The following is a 20,477-nucleotide window of genomic DNA, read 5'->3' as shown; positions in this document are numbered from 1 at the left end:
CACAGATCTCACAACTTTCCAATTGTCTATCAACCGCACATCTGCATGGTTTCTCTTCATCAACTTTCCGTACCGTCAGCATTTCCAGTCGTATAACTATACAACTTCCCCAAACACAGGGAACTATTTTTTACCTTACCAACTTAGGTCAGTCAAATCATGGTTTCGGGCCACATTTTGCCTGTAAAATTGCATCACAGTTGCCACCATGGCGACATAAACGGTATCTGCCGAGTCCCTTCTTGTTTATTCCATTGTGTAATTTACCAGTCTACTACCGTAAATACCGCACCTGCAGTTACATAACCAATGTACACAACTACATTTTAATAGGGACTATGGAATGAAAGGGACACTCATGCGGCTCCGACCTGAATTCACCAAAAGTAACTATGGTAACATGGAAACTCACTAACACTTCACTCCGTGACGTTTGCTCCTAGTAATTGGCTAATTATATCGGGCTAAGGAATATTTCCACTGAATGGAGTTCCAATAATCAAACAAGTAATCACAAAAATCTAAGAATTCCTTAAACAGGGCGCTATAACCAAATGCGCATGCTCCAAATTTATTACATTATCAAGATGTCCGCATTCCAGTCATAAATATGAAAGGATATGCCCTAAAATACACAGATATTGTTATTATTTTAAAAAAATAATTATCTCAAATTTATTAACCAGTAGTGATCAAATGTTTGCTGAAAAAAACGCAAATTTCACAAGTTCCGGTGTTTTCTCAAAACTGATCACTTCTATCTTCGCATTATGGGTTTGCAGTCTGCATGCATGATTTATTTGCCTCCGAAATTAGAGAGCTTGAGAACATGTAAATCTACGCACCTCCGAAACTAAAGATTTGATAATGGCTGTGCTCTATAGAGCATAAGCAATATTACTTTTTACAAAAACATTTGTAAACACATTTTTAGGAAGAATTTTACTTAGTGTAATTAATAATCAAGACATATCACAGAATGATCTTACTATGTCATGAAAGTAAACAAAGTAATGGGGCCAAGTGTTTGGAACTATATTGTTACTCTTAACATACAGACGTGTATTCAGTGCCAGTTGGAGTAGGGATAAAATCCAAAAATTGGATAGTAAATAGCCAGATAGCAGACTCGCTTATTTAGTGACTAAAGCGCAGAGTGGGCAAAACGGCTATGCTATACATTTAAGTTATACGTGGAAGACTAAAATATGTTTATTTTCTCCAAAAACACTTGCTCTCAAGATCTATCGTTGTAACGCAGTGGCTCGCCTAGAATGGGTATCAATAAGAACGGTATTAGCTCGTGTTTCATGTAAAGAAAACAACTTAGGGAAGGCAATCCACTTAAGAGAGAGATGGGGCTAGACAAGTGGGGGTGGGACATATGAAATATTTGCTGTTGGGAATTCTCTCTTTAAAACGACGATAGATTTTAATCCTTCCCATTAGGTCTTCTCCCATTTCAACTCCTTGTAATCAAATATTTTCATTTCGTCTACGCTTGATTTAATGTGAATGATCACACTAAAGACAACAATTCATGTCATTTATCCATGCGTTTGTCGAGGAAATTGCGGAGACTATTACCATCCATCCGTCCGTCTGTGCTTGCGTAAACTCACACACTGGTTTGAAGCAGAAATTTGAAACTTTGGAATATGGTTTGTGGTGGTCAGATGGTGTGCACAAGTTTTAAGATTCCTATCCATCCCTTGGGCGTGAAGAAATAGGTTTTGTTGGACCCATTGACCCAATTACAACACAGGTATGTCATAAACAGCACATGTAGGTCTTGCCTCGGGGGAATATAGGCATGACTGTTAGCTCTTAATTTCTAAACTAATCTGATCCCTACCTATATCCATATATACACTTGGTACCCATAAAAAGACAAATTTGGATATGAAATCAACTTTGGGCGTTGGGTTTGTTCTTACTCCCTAGTCCAACTTAGCCTGTGGATCATAACTCGGAAACCGTATGTATCTCCATCTTGTTACCATATATGCTCTTACTTAGTATGATAAATGAAGTTAGATACCCAGCATACATTGGACAGTGACTTCATCTTTGCCCCTAGGTTAAGACCCAAAAGGTCATTCCACAAGGGCATACAGTTGTGACCCTTTTGTCCTAATGTGTAAACTATCGAAATCCCGACCATATATTCATACACTCGTTGGACATAAGACATGCAAATATGAAATCGACTTTGGGCCCCTGAAATGACCCCTGGGTCACAACTATAAACTATTACGATCCCTATCCAATAACTATATATGTACATGTTGGATATATAAAAACAAATTTAGATACGCAACCAAAACTGGCCATTCGGGCCATCAATTATCCATAGGGACTTATCACCAGTGGCACAAATAGGAGAAAGCTCATCCGTTGGTCCCAGCAGAGCCCTAAATCCAACATTATTTTTATTTCTTTCAAATGTTATTGTTTATATATACAACTGTAAATTATATCTATAACTGTATCCTAAAGATCCAGTTTATGGTGAAGGTCATTGTTTGTAATATATTTAATGTATTTTGCATTAACTATTTGACAGTAACTTTCCATTCATTTACGTGCGTTGTTCTTTACTTGAAAAGTATGCATATGTTTTTCTTCATCGACAAGTTGGTTTAGATCAGCGAGTCTGATCCGACTGTCATTTTGTAGTATCTTGCATGTACCGGGTCAATTTCAAAGTTGAAACCGGGGTTTGTGATAGGTAGATTGAGAAACTGTAATCTTCCGATTCATTCTACTAATTATTTCGTCTCGTCGTTTTTCATAGTTTTATATTTCCATCCTATGCAGTTTCAATCTCACAATGAAGATAATATGTCAGTATAATGTGACTGGGTGGGACATGATGCCACATGTCTGCTAGAAATCACTATAAATTGTCACGTTGCAGACATCGTAGCGATATGATTAAAACTTTTAAACCTACGTTTAAAATACACACACACACAAATACACACACTTAGTGATTCCACACCATATCTGACTCCCTTTTTCAATAACTTTGGCACAGTACATGTTTGCAACGCAGCTGTTACTGAGAGAGAGAGAGAGACAGAGAGAGAGAGAGTGTTAATTTCCTCTGGACTAGCAGGTTGTTTTCCGCTTCTTTATTTCCACCTTTTTTCATCACTTCTGCTTCTTGAGGGGCGGGTGGAGGTGCGCTTGGGTGTGTATTTGTGCAAGCTAATTAGGTGATAAGCGCCGTAACATCCGGGTTCGAATACTAGCGGCACAGTTTCAGTTGCTGGTTGGGTCGAAATTTCATTCTTTAACATGTGTTTTATGTCTATGATTGACTCTTTTGGAGAAATTTGTTTTCATGCAACTGACAGAATTAAATAGTGTTTACCGACTTTTAAGCAGACGCAACTAAATGACGTAAGCCTGTTCTTCAGCAGACAGTTTGGGAGTAGACAAATATGGAGTACCCCAATTGATTACAGACAGACGTGTATATTCAGATTCTTTTCAATCGAATTATGTTCTTGAAATAAATTTACATATTTACCACATGTCATGTGTTACTTTAGACTCAAGTTGACAACTATGGTAGTACACATTCCTTTAACCATTGTAGTGAACTAGCACATCGTTGAGGAAGAACAAAGAAAACACTCATCTTCTCATACAAAGGATATGTAGTCGAGGAGAATGTATAGCTTTTTGATTACATCAACCGTTAATGAAATGTCAGATTTGATTAAACATGCACTATAGATTTACAGATTGCTGTGAGTTGATAGTATCGAAGCGATGTGCAAGTGTAACGAGATAATACCTATGGTGCATACCCTGAAGAATATATGCGTGCAGACGTGTGGCTGTACGAGCACTATACTGCTATTGGTTATCGTATTTTGTTTGATTATAATATCACTGTACATAACCGTATCTTGCTTGTTGTGCTGTACGGCTTCCCCGTGCAAGTCTAGGCTACATACAAAAGGAGACATCGCCCAAAGGGTATGATGAGAGTGGTTCATGGAACTCCATCTGATATCTACTTTATTATGTTCTGTACCCAGGGTAGGTTATTCAATATGAATGACTCTTATACGAGTGTGTGTGTGTGTGTGTGTGTGTGTGTGTGTGTGTAATATCAAGCGGGCAATTAATATTACACCGACGTGACATGTAGCCATGTTAGTCACCCCAGCTAGTTCAGTAGTCACTGTTAAATGGATGCTTCTATAACTCTTGCAAGTTTTCCATACTGGAATAAGATATATGTTATTTCATTTAGAAGTCCTCACCCTCCTTGATCTGTCTGCAGCATTTGACACAATAGACCATAATATCTTACTTCACCGTCTCTAGCATGTATTTGGCATTCATGATACAGCCTTACTATGTTTCAAGTCCTACTTGGTCAGGACACAAATTATATCTGCAAATGGAATACACTCCAGCCCAGTTGATCTATGTTGTGGTGTTTCTCAGGGGTCTGTTCTTGGACCTTTTCTGTTCATTCTGTACACTCAGTCGCTCTCAAGTGTCATAGATCATCATCCAGTGTCTCACCAATTGTACGCTGATGACACCCAAATATACAAATCTAGCCACCCAACTGAAGTTGATGCTACCACCCAAGGTGTAGAGAGGTGCATTTCTGATGTGAAATCATAGATGACATGTAACAAGCTGCAGATGACTGATGATAAAACTGAGGCCATTCTGATCACATCACAAAGACTTCCTAATTCACATCGTTTACTTCAAACAATAAATATCAGCAACACCAACATTAAATTCACACAATCAGTACGAAACCTAGGTGTTACTCTGGACAGTACTCTCACATTGCACCAACATGTCATGAACATATGCAAGGCTGCATATCTTGAGCTGAGACGCATCAGCTCAGTTCGCAAATATCTTTCAGTTGATGCCACTAAAACACTTGTGTGTTCATTAGTACTTTCAAGACTAGACTATTGTAACTCAATTCTGTCTGGTTCATCTCAATATCTGCTCCAGAAACTTCAAAAAGTTCAAAACACAGCTGCTCGGATCATACTTAGAGTATCACGATCAGAGCACACCTCCCCGCTGCTCCGTACCCTACACTGGCTATCCATTCGATCCAGAATCAAACACAAAATTTGTTCTCTGTGCTACATTTCACTGTCAGACTCTAGTCCAACATACCTATCCGACCTCACCCACGTGTACACACCAGCAAGATACTTACGCTCCTCTTCTGACAATGGTATACTCATTATTCCCACTATGAAAACAAAGTCACAGGGCCCAGCAACGTGGAATGAATTGCCCACTGAACTTAGACACAAAGACAGTGATCACATTCAAGAGGGCTCTCAAAACTCACTTATTTCGACTGCAAGAGCAAACTTAAGGACCTAATTTTTCCAACCTTAAATATTCTCAGCATGTTTAATGTTTTCTAATTTCATGGTGTTTGTTTTTGTAATCATATCATTATATGTTTTTTTATCTTACATGTGTTGTCTAATGTTGTAAAGCGCCTAGAGCTTCTAAAGATTAGGCGCTATGCAAAGTCCTCATTATTATTATTATTATTATCATTATTATTATTATTATTTCTCATGATATATACACAATAGACTGCGCAAAAGGCCCTTTCTGACCAGTGCATTTGAAACTTGGAATGAATATGTTCCTTCAATAGCAAACTTTAGGTATTCACGACTACATTTATATATGACAGGTTAATCTCAACAGGCTAACTATGTAATGTGCATGTTAGTGAATAGGTATTAGGAAGGAGGGCTGTATTTTCATGGGCGGTTTCAGCTGTAGTGGCTAATCTAGATAATTTCTAATACACGGACCATGCTTGTAATGGTGGTCATACTGGCTGTAACCCCAAGGTTACCCAAAGCCTGTGACTTCCCAGTAACGTCTGGTTTTAAAGGTAGGCAATCATAATAGCGTCTGAGAAGATCTTATAAACAGTCATTAAAGAAAACAGTACCTGGTTTTTATCAACTCATTAACTCTACATAAGTGTCATAGAAAATAATGCTTTTTTATATTGTTTTCTGTCATGTATAGGGGCCCCGAGTGGCCGAGTGGTCTAAAGCGTTCTCCGTTACGGATCACTGCCATCTCACCTCTGTCTGCGCCGGTTCGAGTCTCGAATTCAGCCAGTGTGGGTATGTGAGAAAGCTAGCCAGTAGCTTCTCGTGGGTCGGTGGTTCTTTCCGAGGTTTTCCCTGGTTCTTCTTCCACCATTAATACTGGCCGCCATGTATAGTCTATGGTGTGCTGAAAAATGGCGTTAAACCCCACAACAACAACAACAGCAACCGTCATGCATACACTGTCTAAGGGGCAAATATTAGTTGGTCGGGATTATGTGAGTCTAATACATTTTCTGCATGACAATCGATGCTTACCATAGCTGCTAGAGACCGCTAAAGCTTTGTAGAAGGGTACAATGTAATCTTTCATTTACATTCTCATCACTACTAGAAGCATCGTTTGATTTTATTCAAAGGTATACTTGTCATCGCTGTTATATATGCAGCTAGCTTTGGAAATAAATTAAAGGTTTTGAAGCAGATGGTTTTATGTTTAGAGATTTGTTTATGTTATAAATATTAACTTGCAAATAACTGGCAAATGAACGAAACCATGTAAACGTTATCTCTACCGTTGGCGAAAGAAATATAGTTTGTTATTCTAGTTCCTGTGTATGTTGCAAAGGAAAGAGGTTGAATATAAAGCGACAACCACATTAATTTAAAGATGAGCTTCCTCGTAATCTCTGCCTTCAGATTTTCAGCTGTGAGTCATTTTCGTTTTCAGTGTTAATTCTGCTAAAAGGTGACAGTTACGACTACCGAACAAAAGAGCCAATTTAGTATATATTTGAACTAATCAAAGCAATGTTGACGAAGATTAAAATGGTTAAAGTTATTTAAAAAATAAATTTGGGGAAACATCTAATTGACTAACTTTCCTTTCCCATTTACAGGACAGTGCCAAAATCTGAGGAAGAAACAGAAGGAGTAACAAGCCATTGTATACACAAGCTAATTGTATGGATCTCTAATTGTGTTCAGCTTCTGCTCTTCTTGAAGAATACCTTCCAGCTTCCTGAGTTGCCTCCTCATAATCCCCAGGTATCGGGATCCCGGGGGTCAAGGAAGGATGATCCTGCCAAGAGCTCCTTAGCCCAGTTGACAACTGGTCTGGAGGAGATTATTATGTTCTGTTTTCAGCAGAGTGTTTATACCATTACGAAGGTAAATAAAAACAATTCATAGAAATGCAGATGGTAAACTTTATAAATATTAGTGGTCGTGCTGACTTGAAGATAAAGACAAAGATTTGACAGAAAGTGGGATTATAATGGGCTGCTTTTAGCAGATTTCCAAAATACAGTGAAAACTGTAAAGTTGATTTATTTCCCCCAAAAACAGACTTTCATAAGATTTGGATATATCCTTACGAAAATACAGCAGTTGCATACATCATGGAACATCATGAGAGATGCATTAATGTCCTAGCTTATACTAGGCATATAAATTAAACATGGAAGGCAACATAGTACCATCTGTGTCGAGAGAACCAAGCTATTAAATTAAGGTAATCACAAGGGCAAGATATTACATTAAGATAACTACAAGGCAGTGTTAAAGTGAATATTTTACCTTCTTATCTTTAATAGTCGATAAAGACGAACTTACTGGATTACATACGCGCTTGTGATCCTTCACCTCGTCTCTTACAGGCCTTGCATCCCACACTGGCGGCAGCACTGGAGAACAATCCATTTACGGAGACAGGGGAGGCGAACTGCTCCCTGGACCACATGATCCATCTGCTTACCTTATTGGCGCAAAAGACGCACAGTTTCATGCTGCACGAGGAGATCACCCGCCAACTTTTCACCTACCTCTTTTTCTTCTGTAGCGCCACTGTCTTCAACAACCTCATGAATGATGGTAGGTCTGTCATAAACATGGTATTCGTTTTCACCAGCTTTATTCGAAGTCACATTTCTGCTGACTAAACAGTTTTCTACTCGGTAATTATATCGCATTGTTTCTTCCGTAATCATCGATAAAGTTTGTACTGACATTGAATGGTGATGCACCATTTGGACGTTTATTGCAACACAATCGAAGAAAAACCACAGCTTTGGTTATCTAAAAATTCAAGGGTAAAAACGACATTATTTTTAATAACTAAAATAGAATTCTAATCATTAGCAATGAGAAAAGAAATAGACCCATGGTTGAAAGTTTCTTGGTAATCAGTTAATCTTGCATTTATTCTATATCCGTGTGTAAAGTTCTATAGATGGAAAATATTTTCATTTTGTAGCCACAGGCCCCCAGTACTACAACTGGTCGTCCGGGGTTAGAATCAGAGCTAATTTGACAGTTATCGAAGATTGGGCCACACGAAATGGACTGGAGGACGAATTTAGCCAGACATTTGAGCGACTTCTTGCTGCATCAGAACTTCTTGCCACCTCGAAGAATATTCTGCTCAAGGTAATAAATTTTCCCTATGGTGCAGACAAGAATTCTGCACAGTTGTCCACATACCTGATCACTGATAATTAACGTTCATTATCCATGCATGATTCTTAACATTTTTGTGCGATAGGCTAAACAAATGTGTATGCATTAACTATTTGCACAATTTACCACCCCTTTCCCACACATGGCGGATCAAAATAGGTAACATGTATAAACGTGGAACAATGTAACTTTTACTAGACCTATATGATTAAGAGAGTAAATATGCTTCGAATATCACCCATTTAGTGGAATCTCCGTAAATCAATAGTTACAAACATCCATCGTAAGCTAAAGATATTTCATTATGCAATGCGAATTAAGATCGTTTCTCCCAAAACGTGATGTAGGTCTGTCGTAAAACATTATCGTACTCCCACTGGTACCAAAATCATCTTTTTGACACTGAAGGTCGACGTGATTTGTTTTTCAGTATGACTGGGAGAAAATGAAGGAGAATTTTCAGCCCCTGAATACTTCTCAGCTCCATAAGTTACTTTTTTCCTACCAGCTTGGAGACAAGACAGTACCCCCCTCATGGCACCCCCCAAAAGACCAACATGATACGGCCAACAGCGAAGGTATGGTTCAGTTTCTGTTGTCTCTATTATCCTTTATAAACATTATTTTATGCACTAACACTCAGATATAGTTCCTGTAGACACAGTGTCAAAATAAGAATTGAAAAAGGCACAAAGTATAAAGCAAAATACCTGCTGAGTTAAGCATCATTCATGTTACAATTCATCTCTTCCAGACTCAGATCCCGATTTAAAGGTTAAAGGAATCACGAAAATATGGTCACCGTCGACGTATAACTAGACCGATACTAACCCGGATGTTTGCATTGCGGCTAATTCATATATTCATTATGTCTGATTGCTTTTGGTGTTTGCGGCTGGATTGTTTCCTTTTTTTACGTCTCTACCTTTCATTGATTATTTATTTCCCATCCTATTATGCTTTATAGCTTTGTTATTTTTCACAGAAAGCCTCTTTATCTCCTTGTGTAGTCATCCTCCGTTCGTTCTGCCTGTTAACTGTGGGTTAATAGACCTGATACGGACTCCCGAGGACCCAACGTTTTGGAACCACCTTAGACGACTTAGGACGCTCTTTGGAGTTGCCGAGGGTACGTTTTATAATTAAAAAAAAACAGTCACCATCAGTGACATTTTTCTATTAATTATGTCATCCACTTTAAATGATACCACATTATCTATAATAATCCTTTCCGAACTGTACAGGTGTGCATTTCATCAGGAGCAGTCTTGAGTAAAAATATACCATTGGGTATTTCAGTTTGGAATTCGACATATTTTATAACATATGAAAACTTTGAATTATAAATAGACAAATTAAATTTATCCCACACAATATTGTGACCACTATAATGGCTTTTGGTAACTTGACTATTTCAGACGACAGCGATAGCGGTTTCAGCATTAGTAATACACCACGTTGTCCTGGCAACATTACGAAATCAGAACTGCTTGATTCGTTCTTCAAAAAGTCCGTAGCTGACCTTCAAGCCGCAAAAGAGCCTATCCAAGCAGATGTTCAGAAATCAGAGACCCATAAGCCTTCATCAGAGACAAGAGTGCTCGATTCCCATTCAGAGAATCTTCCTTCGCAAGATGAGAACGCCACGAGAGATTATCCATATGCACACGTCGTAGAGAGTCAAAAAAGTCGGATTCCAGTAAGACTTTCGAAACATAGTGGAACGCAAAAATCATGTACTATTTGTGGATCCCCTTCCAATAGTCAGTGTCAATGTCATACAGCCCCCCATAGGTCACTTTCGGAGGACAGGAGGGAAAAACAGGAACATGAACTTATCCAGCAACAACAAGATCAGCAAACGTCACACAAAGCAGACCAAAATGAGGACAAACAGGACAATAAGTTACAAAATATTAATTGTGATTCTTTAGTATCAAATCAAACAATCGAAAATAATAATGCTGTTAATGTTCAAAATATATCCTCTAAAGAAGCAGCCAAAATGATATTGAATAGACAGAGTAGAACAAATAGATCATTCCAAAAAGCCGTAGGACATGAATACGAATCTGATTCATATCCATTGAAGGAGCGCATTAATGTAAATGGACTTCTTTCGTTTCCAAGTAAATCGTCAAAGTGTACGTCGGACTGCAGATTCAGTACCTTTGAAATACAGTGCCACCCTAGAGAATCCGTCTTGAGTGATAATGTGTTTGAAGAAGACGAGCTCATTCCGAAGTCCGATAATATTGTTGCCACAAAATACACTTCCAAACCATTAAATGTTAAACCCTCTGTTGACGGGACATATGTGGCCAAGCAAGTGCTTTTGATTCCATCTAAAAAGGATAATAAAAACGGGTGTATTCCAACGGAACTGTACATAGAAGTGAACGAAACTATTCTTGCAGCCAAAAAGAGACAGGGTTGTGCAATTAACGTTCTTCCATTAGATGAAGACAATACAAGAGTGGACCAAAGCAAAGGTAAATCCAAATCGGAGTGCAATTTTGAACTGGACATTTCATTTAAAAAGCAGTAGAAACTTATTCTTCATATTTGTAATGTTTCTCTTAGTATTGTTGTATGCCTGTTTTAATCAAATAAAGAAAATCCGAGAGCAGTTGCGTTTACAATACATACATTATATCTTGGATGAACGTATTGCTTTTTATAAAGGCATAACAAACAAAATGATAGAAAATTAAACGGAGCAATCTTCAAATTTAGTTAAGAGAAGTAGATTTTTTTTAGCTCTTGTTTTCTTACTAATTTTGTGTCGTTGATGTTGTTCTTAGTGTGTGTGTGTGTGTGTTTTGTTTACAATAATGACACTGGCAATTAAGCACCTGCTGCATTTGAGTTTAAATATGAAAATCGTATATAATTATGAGGTCATGACGAAGCAGAATGGGAAATCAGTGTGCAATATATGTCAGCTATACGACAAGTACAGATAAGTTGAACATTTAATATAAATACATTATTACAAAATAGATATGACCGCTCCGATGGCCTATTGGTTAGAGCGTCCGCCTAGGATGCGGGAGGTCGTGGGTTCGATCTCCGGCCGAGTCGTACCAAAGACTTCTTACAAAAATGGTATTTACAGCTGCTTCGCTTGGCGCTCAGCATTAAGAGGTTAGTGTTAGGACTGGTCGATCTGGTGTCAGGATAATGTGACTGGGTGGGACATCATGCTGCATGTCTGCGGCATGATGCCCCAGTGCAAGACATTACTATAAACTACCACACTGCAGATATCGTAGCGATATGACTGAAAAATTGTTAAAGCTACGTTAAAAATCAAAATCACACACACACACACACACACACACACACACACACACACACTAGATATGCACAATCAAAGTGCCATTGATAGTGTTCTGTTTTAGAAAGACTGCGATTACCTTGACGCTTTTCTTATTGCAGATGTGCAGACCGATGATAAGGTAGAGGGTGAGACCCAGAAAAAGACTACGCCCTGCCCATTATATTCCGTGCAGCTGCATAAGAATGAAAAAGGGTTGGGTCTTGGGCTTGTTGATGGTCTGGTATGTAGTATTTCCCCCTTCTCCCAAAATCACTATTTGTCATGATATGAGTCTCTCAGTATTCTTAAGTTATCAATAGCTGTATAGTGGTTCACAATGTATTGTCAAATGAAAGAGTTATCTACAAGGCTATATCATTTTATTGAAGGGAAACGTTGAAACTGTCTGTCAAAAAATAAATATTTTGCATGAAACAGATGAACAGATTTATATTTTGCAGGAAACATGTGAAAAGACTTATAATTCGGGTTTTTAGATATAATAATAGCCCAGAATCTCATTGAAAAAAAGAAAGTTTACAATTGTTTTTAATTTATAATGTGACAATGAAACCACTTAGCTCTTCAGTCGAACCAATACCCTTAACTTCTCTCCTTGCAGTATACCCCTCTGTGCCTTGCTGGAATCTATATTCGGAAGATTCTGCCTGACAGTCCGGCGGCCCAGGCCCGATGTCTGCAGGTGGGCGATAGGATCTTGTCCGTTAATGGCAAGAGCGTCATCGGGGCAGACTATCAAAGGTTGGTATACTTCGATGATACTGTTTCCTAGAATTCAGAATTTCATGCTTTTGTTGAATATCGACATAACCAAAAACTTAAATTTCTAGATTCACCCTATGTTGTGCAGTAAGGTGCCAAGATCATCTTCAATAGATGACATGATTTCAAGGACTGTTCAAAGAAACTGACCAGGAGGCGCGCAATAAGTCGAAAGTTTACGATTTACAAGGAGGCATTTTATAAGGCGCTTTATGTAAAATTCATTCTTAGTAGCGTTATTATGTACGTAAAACGGTTTAACTTAGAGCGCTTATTACTGCATTTTTTGTGTTAGACTATCTGAAATCATACGCATCTGTAAGTTTGAAGCTGCTTCTCGTACCTTAACAGTACTTTCTTCTTCATATTTGATTACATTGCATCTTGAAACATTATTGATCCCGAAAAGAATAATTGAAAACAAATTATTCGTGTAATTCGTCTTATACATTAATTACTTTTATCACACGTCTGTTTGTTGGTGTGATTGATGTGACTGATGTGATTGATGTGATTGATGTGACTGATGCAATAGCTGTAGGTTTAAATTATCATTTAAATCTGCTGGCAATTGAAACATTGAATTGATATATTTGGTTTTATTGTCTCATTAAAATTCATCTAAAGGTAATATTACTGTTTGGGTTTCTTAACAGTTTGATTAGAACCGAGATCTCTAGCAGATCTGAGTGATGCCGTCACGATGACATTTTCTGCTGATCTTTTGTTTCACCATAAAATACAGTTTTTACATTTATGAATATGACAAGCTTCATTCGGAAAATGTTTCTAACAATGATTCCCCATAATTTGAAATGCAACACGTGATCTGATTTTAAAAAAAGTGGATCAGTCATTCCAAAGGTCACCAGAAAATGAACATTTCTCTGTCCATTTACTATAAGTGGGTCTCGATTATATTAATATTTCTGGGTTTCCTCTTGTTTTGAAAGCGCTGAGCCACTTTTAATTCCGCTAGGTATCACCTTGTGTCAGCCTATAAAGAACGTTTTCTTTATCATTTACAGCACGATGAAAATAATAAAATCCTCCGGGAACGCATTGACCTTGATGGTTGCCAGGGGTAACCCATCCATCGCCAAAAAGATATCGACATCTGATGGCTAGATATTCATCTTAAATTTAGTTAGCCAGACTGATTCGCCACAAGATATTAATGCTCTGCTTTCTACAATATAATACAGCCTGATTCGCCACAGGATGTCAACGAACTTGTTTCCACAATATAAAACAGCAACGCATCATTTAAGTCTTTGACTATCTCAAAGAACGAACACTTGTGGGAGATTGTAGTCATCAGCAATTGCATCTTGGATATTCACCGGAAGCGATAGCAGCAAATAGTTGAATACTCATTTTTTATGGATAGAAAATTCAATTTATCTCTTGCCGAAAGACAGTCCACTCTAGTCAAATCTGCTTCTTAGTTTAGTTAAATATTTTTGTTTTATGTGTTCACTCCTAAATTTGACATAGCAACGTGTGTTGGGTTGTATATATGGGATTAGTCTGTGATCAAACATGTATGTTGTAAGTTCACTTGTCATGTCAGAAATCAGACTTAACAAATCCTGGAATATGGCGATGTATGTCACGACTTCGAGTCTTTTTAGTGTAATACTCATTGTACAGTTAAAAGTATCATTATGGATTACATGTATATATTGTTCATTTAATGAAATGCAGAAAAATCCGACCGAAATGGAAATTAAAAATTATTTATTTTTATATGTCTTTGACTACATTTTTTTTATTAACATTATTCAAGTCGTTTTTCTACATGTACCAAATGTGAAAATATTAAAAACGGAAATGACAATGAAGAATGAATGACTGATTAATTCATATGCCGGAACTCTCATATGTCCTCCATTCTACATATTATCCCTTGTTCTATGTACACCAAAGTTCTGGGCTAATGACATAAAAACCAAAATACCTCGCCCTCCGCAACTCTAACTGGGAGAAAATAGCTGCTGATCCACACAAATTATTAAACAATATATCCTAGTCTTCAATAACTCCTTCCCATAACAAAGCTGGACCACTCGCGTTTGAAAGGAAATGCTTCTTAGACCTTTATAATATCTCAAAGTTGGTCCCGTTTCCTTATTACTGCAAAAGGGGAGTAGCAGCAGCTCAATTGGTAGAGCGTCCAAGGGTCGTGGGTTCGATATCCGCCAAGACCAGCTTGGGTAGGCTGCCTTGGTGGGTCCTCAAGAAAGGTACTTAGCATCCATTTGCTTGGAATTATATAACCATTAATGTGTTTAAGTTCCGTTGGAACCAAGCAACCAACAAACATACAAACACCTGCATAAAAAAAACACACCACCATGTTATACCCTACTACTGGACCACATCCAGTACTAATGTACTTTCAGAATTCTCGTATACCTCACTACTGAAACACAAATGCCACTGAAATCTTACAATTGTGGTAATTCATACAGAAAAAGGTAACATAAAAAATAGTGTGCGTGAAATAAACACACAAAATCATTCGTTTTCATAATAATTTTTTGGAGCTGGCATCATTTACATTTTTAATTGGGTAACAAACCTTTACTGTTCTCTAATAAAATTGTATGATCCGATGTTTCTATTCCTTTAACTAGGTAATAAAAGTTTAAATCGCACGATTTGAGTGATGTTTAAATCAAATGGACAACCTAACATGACTACGGAATTCATATATATATATATATATATATATATATATATATATATATATATATATATATATATATATATATATATATATATATATATATATATATATATATATATATATATATATGTGTGTGTGTGTGTGTGTGTGTGTGTGTGTGTGTGTGTGAAGTGTCGAATTTCGAATTGTATTGAATTTAAAGTTGAATGCATTGAGTATATTAAATTTTTGTCGCATTTAAGCCAGAAAAGTGTTTGTGAAGAGTCACTTCGACCTTTCTTTTCTCCCTTGTGTCAGTGTTAAATCTTGAAAGGCTAAATTTTATGAGAATGTAAACATTTGAGCTACCAACCATAACCGCTTGATAGGAACCCATGTCAAATTATAATTTTCAAATGGAAATGGATGTACCGTACTTCACAGATTCTATGCTGTCTGAAAATCTGGCAAAAGAAATTATTGTCTCGGGGAAAATTTAGGAACCACTGCCTACAATTGGCCAGAATAAATTAAGGGTACACTTTAGAAGTAATGTGAATTTAAAGTGACGACCTTAGTCGAAATTCTTTAGTCTTAAAATTTCATGAAAGAGGAAGAGTAGTTTTGGCTCCGATGACGTCTAACGAGAATAGTGCTTTCCTCGTTAAACAAGAAAGGGACCATGTGGCTGTCTTGTGAGAAAAGACAGGGTTTAGTGCTAGGACGCACAGGTTTTGAAAGAGAACAGCATTAAGGAACAGCTTTCTGAGAGAAAGAGACGGGACAGTCTGATGACAGAAGTCCAAGAAAAAAAGGACGAAGTCAGAATAAAGGATCAGGAAATCCATGAAGGGACGAAGCTTAGAGAAGAGGAAGTCGATGAAATAGGAAGACGCTGATACCCGGTCAAGGGAGGAAGGTGATGCAAATCAGTCGTGGACATTGCGCTCTTTTCACCACTCGTTATTATGATGAAATAAATCCAAATTGGACACTGCTATTAAATTATGTTGACATAATTTAGATTGAATTGGAATCGCCGTCATTGATTTGTTTTGATTAAATTTGTTATTTCTTGTCTAAGGGGGCTCGTATTTCTTCCCAATGTTCTTGCTCGGGTCTCTGTTGAAATTCTATTCTTTTCACTCCCAGGGGCCCCGAGTGGCCGAGTGGTCTAAAGCGCTCTTCGTTACGGATCACTGCCATCTCACCTCTGTCTGCGGCGGTTCGAGTCTAAGATTCAGCCAATGTGGGTATGTGAGAAACCTTGCCAGTAGCTTCTCGAGGGTCGGTGGTTCTTTCCGGGGTTTTCCCGGGTTCTTCCTCCACCATTAATACTGGCCGCCATGTATAGCCTATCGTGTCCTGAAAAATGGCGTTAAACCCAACAACAACAACAACAACAACAACTTTTCACTCCCACCGGGCTATAACATCGAGGGAGGTCATCCTCTAGATAACGCCAGCCAAATACAATTAACCACCCTTCTTACTAAGAGGGCGAAGTTACAATATGTATATATATTAATGCAAATAATGCTATCATACTGTTTAGAATTTTTAATTCGTACTCTACGGAGATTCGAACCAGGGTCCGCGGGTAAACGGTACACATCGCCTTGCTTGCACACACGAGCCCATATTGCCTTACGACTTAGCACACATCACCATTTTTTTTTTTACTCAATCAGTTTTATATGCACTCGTGCATAGCAGACACACTCGCATGTCGACCTAATAATTAATTCTCATGTATCTACAGTCATTCCGGATACCTATGAAAGAAATCAAAGTATATAGAATTAATTATAGAGAATTATAAATATACAACAGATAGAACAGAAAGTGCTATCCCTGGATTCTTATAGAAGAATGCTTGATAATATTAGGCAGAATAAATATTTTAATACAAATAATACTATCATACAGGTTAGATAATTTTTAATTCGTACTCTACGGAGGTTCTATCCCAGGTCCGCGGGTACACGGCACCCATCGCATTGCCTGTACACACAAGCCCATACTCCCTCATGACTAAGCACACATCACCAAAAGCTGATGTTACTCAATCGGTGTTATATGCACTCGTGTGTAGCAGACACACTCGCATGACGATCTATTAATTAATTATCTTGTATCTACAGAGTCATACCGGATTCCTATAAAAGAAATAAAGGTATATATAATTAATTATAGAGAATTATAAATATACACCAGATATATATATATATATATATATATATATATATATATATATATATATATATATATATATATATATATATATATATATATATATATATATATATATATATATATACATATATATATATATATACATATACATATATATATATATATATATATATATATATATATATATATACATATATACATATACATATATATATATATACATATATATATACATATATACATATACATATACATATATATATATATATATATATATATATATATATATATATATATATATATCGTGCTTATTCTTCTTAAGCATATTTCGCGCATATTTACTTACAAGGTCTAGGCAAATGTACCCAAAATTTGCGAATAGTGTAGTATCGACACTTCAAAACCACCATTCTTGCTTCAAGTAACACATCTACTTTATTCGTCGATTCATTATGTTCATATTCAGCATCAATGAGTTCTTTTAGTTCATAATCTTCACAACACATGTTTTGGTTATGTAAATAGGGAATAAATGGATAAGTCACAGTTGGAAAACGAATTATAATTCATATCAAACATCGCGTCGCTATTTATTGAAGACGAAAATAGATCAATTTAGTCTGTAACAGTGCTAGAGGTTGAATCGTATACTCGGAGATTGAACATTGCAATAGCAGATGGAAGATGCAAGGAGATAACTTTTCAATATTTTACTTAAAATCGGTGGAAAACATGGATGAGAAAAGAGTCAAAAAGACGTATGAAATATTTGTAAATGGCAGAGTTACTAAGATCTCCAAATGATTTTCAAATGTTGCAGTTTACAAGTTGACATCAATGATAAACTTCTTCCAACAGACACCATGGATATTTTGAAAGATAACTACATGACAACCAAATGGAATTATATGAAATTAGATCTTTTACTAAGTATTTGTCAGTCAGGATAATATTACATCTAAACTCGTTAAGTGCTAGTTTGATAACGTTTATGCATTTAAATTCACTAGAGACAATATAATGGGGAAACAAATCTTGAAAAAAATACTGATAACTAGAATGAGTGCTGTTTGCTTTGTTGTAGCTACATATGTACCTTCAACCGCACACGTTACAAGAATTGCAATTACAATAGTAGTTGTTTACTATTCAATAAATATGTTACAGGGATAATAGATTATACGGTGCTGTTCAAAATCTCATCAGTGATAAAGCTGACCATCTTGAATGATAAGGTATAAATGTATTTGAAAGAACCCCATAATACAATCATTTGTGAAGTGACTAATTGTGGTCAAGCACTGTTTACGCTATCATTGTTAGAGACTGAAAATAAATATTTTTTTTAAATATTTACCACAATGTTATCATATATGCAACATTTCTGTACAACAAGACATGCGACAGAAAGTGGATATTCAAATATGATCGTGTTAGATCCAGAAGACAAATTTGATAAGTGGCTAAAGTGACTATTTGATGCGTACCAAGGTATGCGTCCTTTGTTTCTAACAGATGAATGACGGAATCTTTATGGCATTAAGAAAAACAAAGCAAGTCAATTAATTAAACAAGCTTTCAGTGTTTGTCATTTTTAAATATCGACACTTTCAGTGTTTGTCATTTTTAAATATCGACACTTTTAGTGTTTGTCATTTTTAAATATCGGCACGTAGGATTGTGCAGCAGTACCACTCTGTGATCAAAGAGATCAGTGAAAATACACGGTATTTAGTAGTTTCTTAAAAGAGAGGGAAAGAAGAATACGTTTGAAAAATAATCACTTAGTTCCAGATAAAATGGAAACAGTGATTGTAGATAATTTGAAACAAAATAAAAGAAACAAACGTTTCATTAGACTAGTGTTTTCCTTTCAATTCATTTACTGATATGACCATAAAGGCAAAGTGTTTTTGCTGTTAGCTAACACCCACCCCCTTTGTATCATCATACATAGGCATCACATTTTGTTTACTGCTATAATGTCCATTTTGTTATTGTTTTACTGAAGCAAATTCATTACTTGGTTATTTTCTTTTCGCTGTATATACAATCATTGTAAATCTCATATTTTTATTTCTTGCAGACTTGTATTTCAACTTTGTCAGTCATTTACTAATCGAGTTTTGCCCTTAAATCATATAAATATGTGACTGAAATGCGGTTTAACTAATCCTTGAAAATACGGGGTATCTTTTTATTCATTTGAGGTATGATAAACATAGCGTTTGGGACAGTTACTAATGTAATGGAGCACGATGTCATCGTTGATGTCTCGGTAAAATTGTCCATCTCGACAGGAATGCACAATCATGAGTCTTTATCACTTACCCATGATCCTACCACAGGATTTGTTTTACAATTTAGTGCATTATAATTCATACATGAGCCAGTTTGGATAGCTCTAAGGCTGTAAGATCGCCATAAACAGATTTCATCAGTTTGATCTTTCTGTTTTTGAGACTGACCAGTACCAAGTCATCATTTATTATTGTCCTCCTGGTAATCGAAACATTCATTTGCATCTGAACATATTTTGACTAATATTTTTTGTATCAGATTTTCTATTTGCTTACCAAACACATAACTATATGTTTGAAGAAGTCTTTTTCGAAATCATTGGTTGCTTTTTGACTCAAAGTGGTATAAAATTCAATGTATTTTTTAAGCTATGACCACTATCAAACAAGACAACTCTTACCACTTTAAAATCCAACTGCACGTAAATCTTTATGTTTATGGAATGTGTCACATATTCCTCTTTGTTTTCATTGCATACCAAAATTTCGTACAGTTGGTCTAGTACCCCTTCGTTGTTTTTTTTTAGAAGTTGTTGTTACAAGTCTGATAAATCATTTTCGTTTCGAATGAAATTCTCTGGAGCATGGGAGCAGTACTTGAAGTGATAATATAGATGTGTTGGTATTTCCCGATTCAGTTCTAAAATCCATCACGT

The 20,477-nt window shown here is 36.5% G+C and overlaps 1 protein-coding gene across 2 annotated transcripts in view; it reads left to right on the top strand.

The window, feature by feature from the left end:
• The window catches only part of LOC149805978 (ras-interacting protein 1-like), a 50,291-nt gene extending 35,888 nt beyond the window's left edge, over positions 1-14,403 (top strand). For both annotated transcript variants that reach the window (XM_089950780.1, XM_089950781.1), the window contains exons 4-12: positions 6,992-7,262; positions 7,751-7,964; positions 8,347-8,519; positions 8,980-9,127; positions 9,535-9,678; positions 9,968-11,041; positions 11,991-12,112; positions 12,494-12,633; positions 13,683-14,403. In XM_089950780.1, the coding sequence (XP_089806906.1) occupies positions 6,992-7,262; positions 7,751-7,964; positions 8,347-8,519; positions 8,980-9,127; positions 9,535-9,678; positions 9,968-11,041; positions 11,991-12,112; positions 12,494-12,633; positions 13,683-13,782 (2,386 nt within the window). In that variant the 3' untranslated portion in view covers positions 13,783-14,403. The remainder of the gene's footprint in view (positions 1-6,991; positions 7,263-7,750; positions 7,965-8,346; positions 8,520-8,979; positions 9,128-9,534; positions 9,679-9,967; positions 11,042-11,990; positions 12,113-12,493; positions 12,634-13,682) is intronic.
• Positions 14,404-20,477: the final 6,074 nt, after the last annotated feature.

This window comes from Sinohyriopsis cumingii, chromosome 2, assembly GCF_028554795.1.
Source record: "Sinohyriopsis cumingii isolate HCF-2022 chromosome 2, ASM2855479v2, whole genome shotgun sequence".
Classification (NCBI taxonomy): domain Eukaryota; kingdom Metazoa; phylum Mollusca; class Bivalvia; order Unionida; family Unionidae; genus Sinohyriopsis; species Sinohyriopsis cumingii.
The sequence above is the reverse complement of the archived record's forward strand: the minus strand, read 5'-3'. Positions and strand labels throughout refer to the sequence as shown.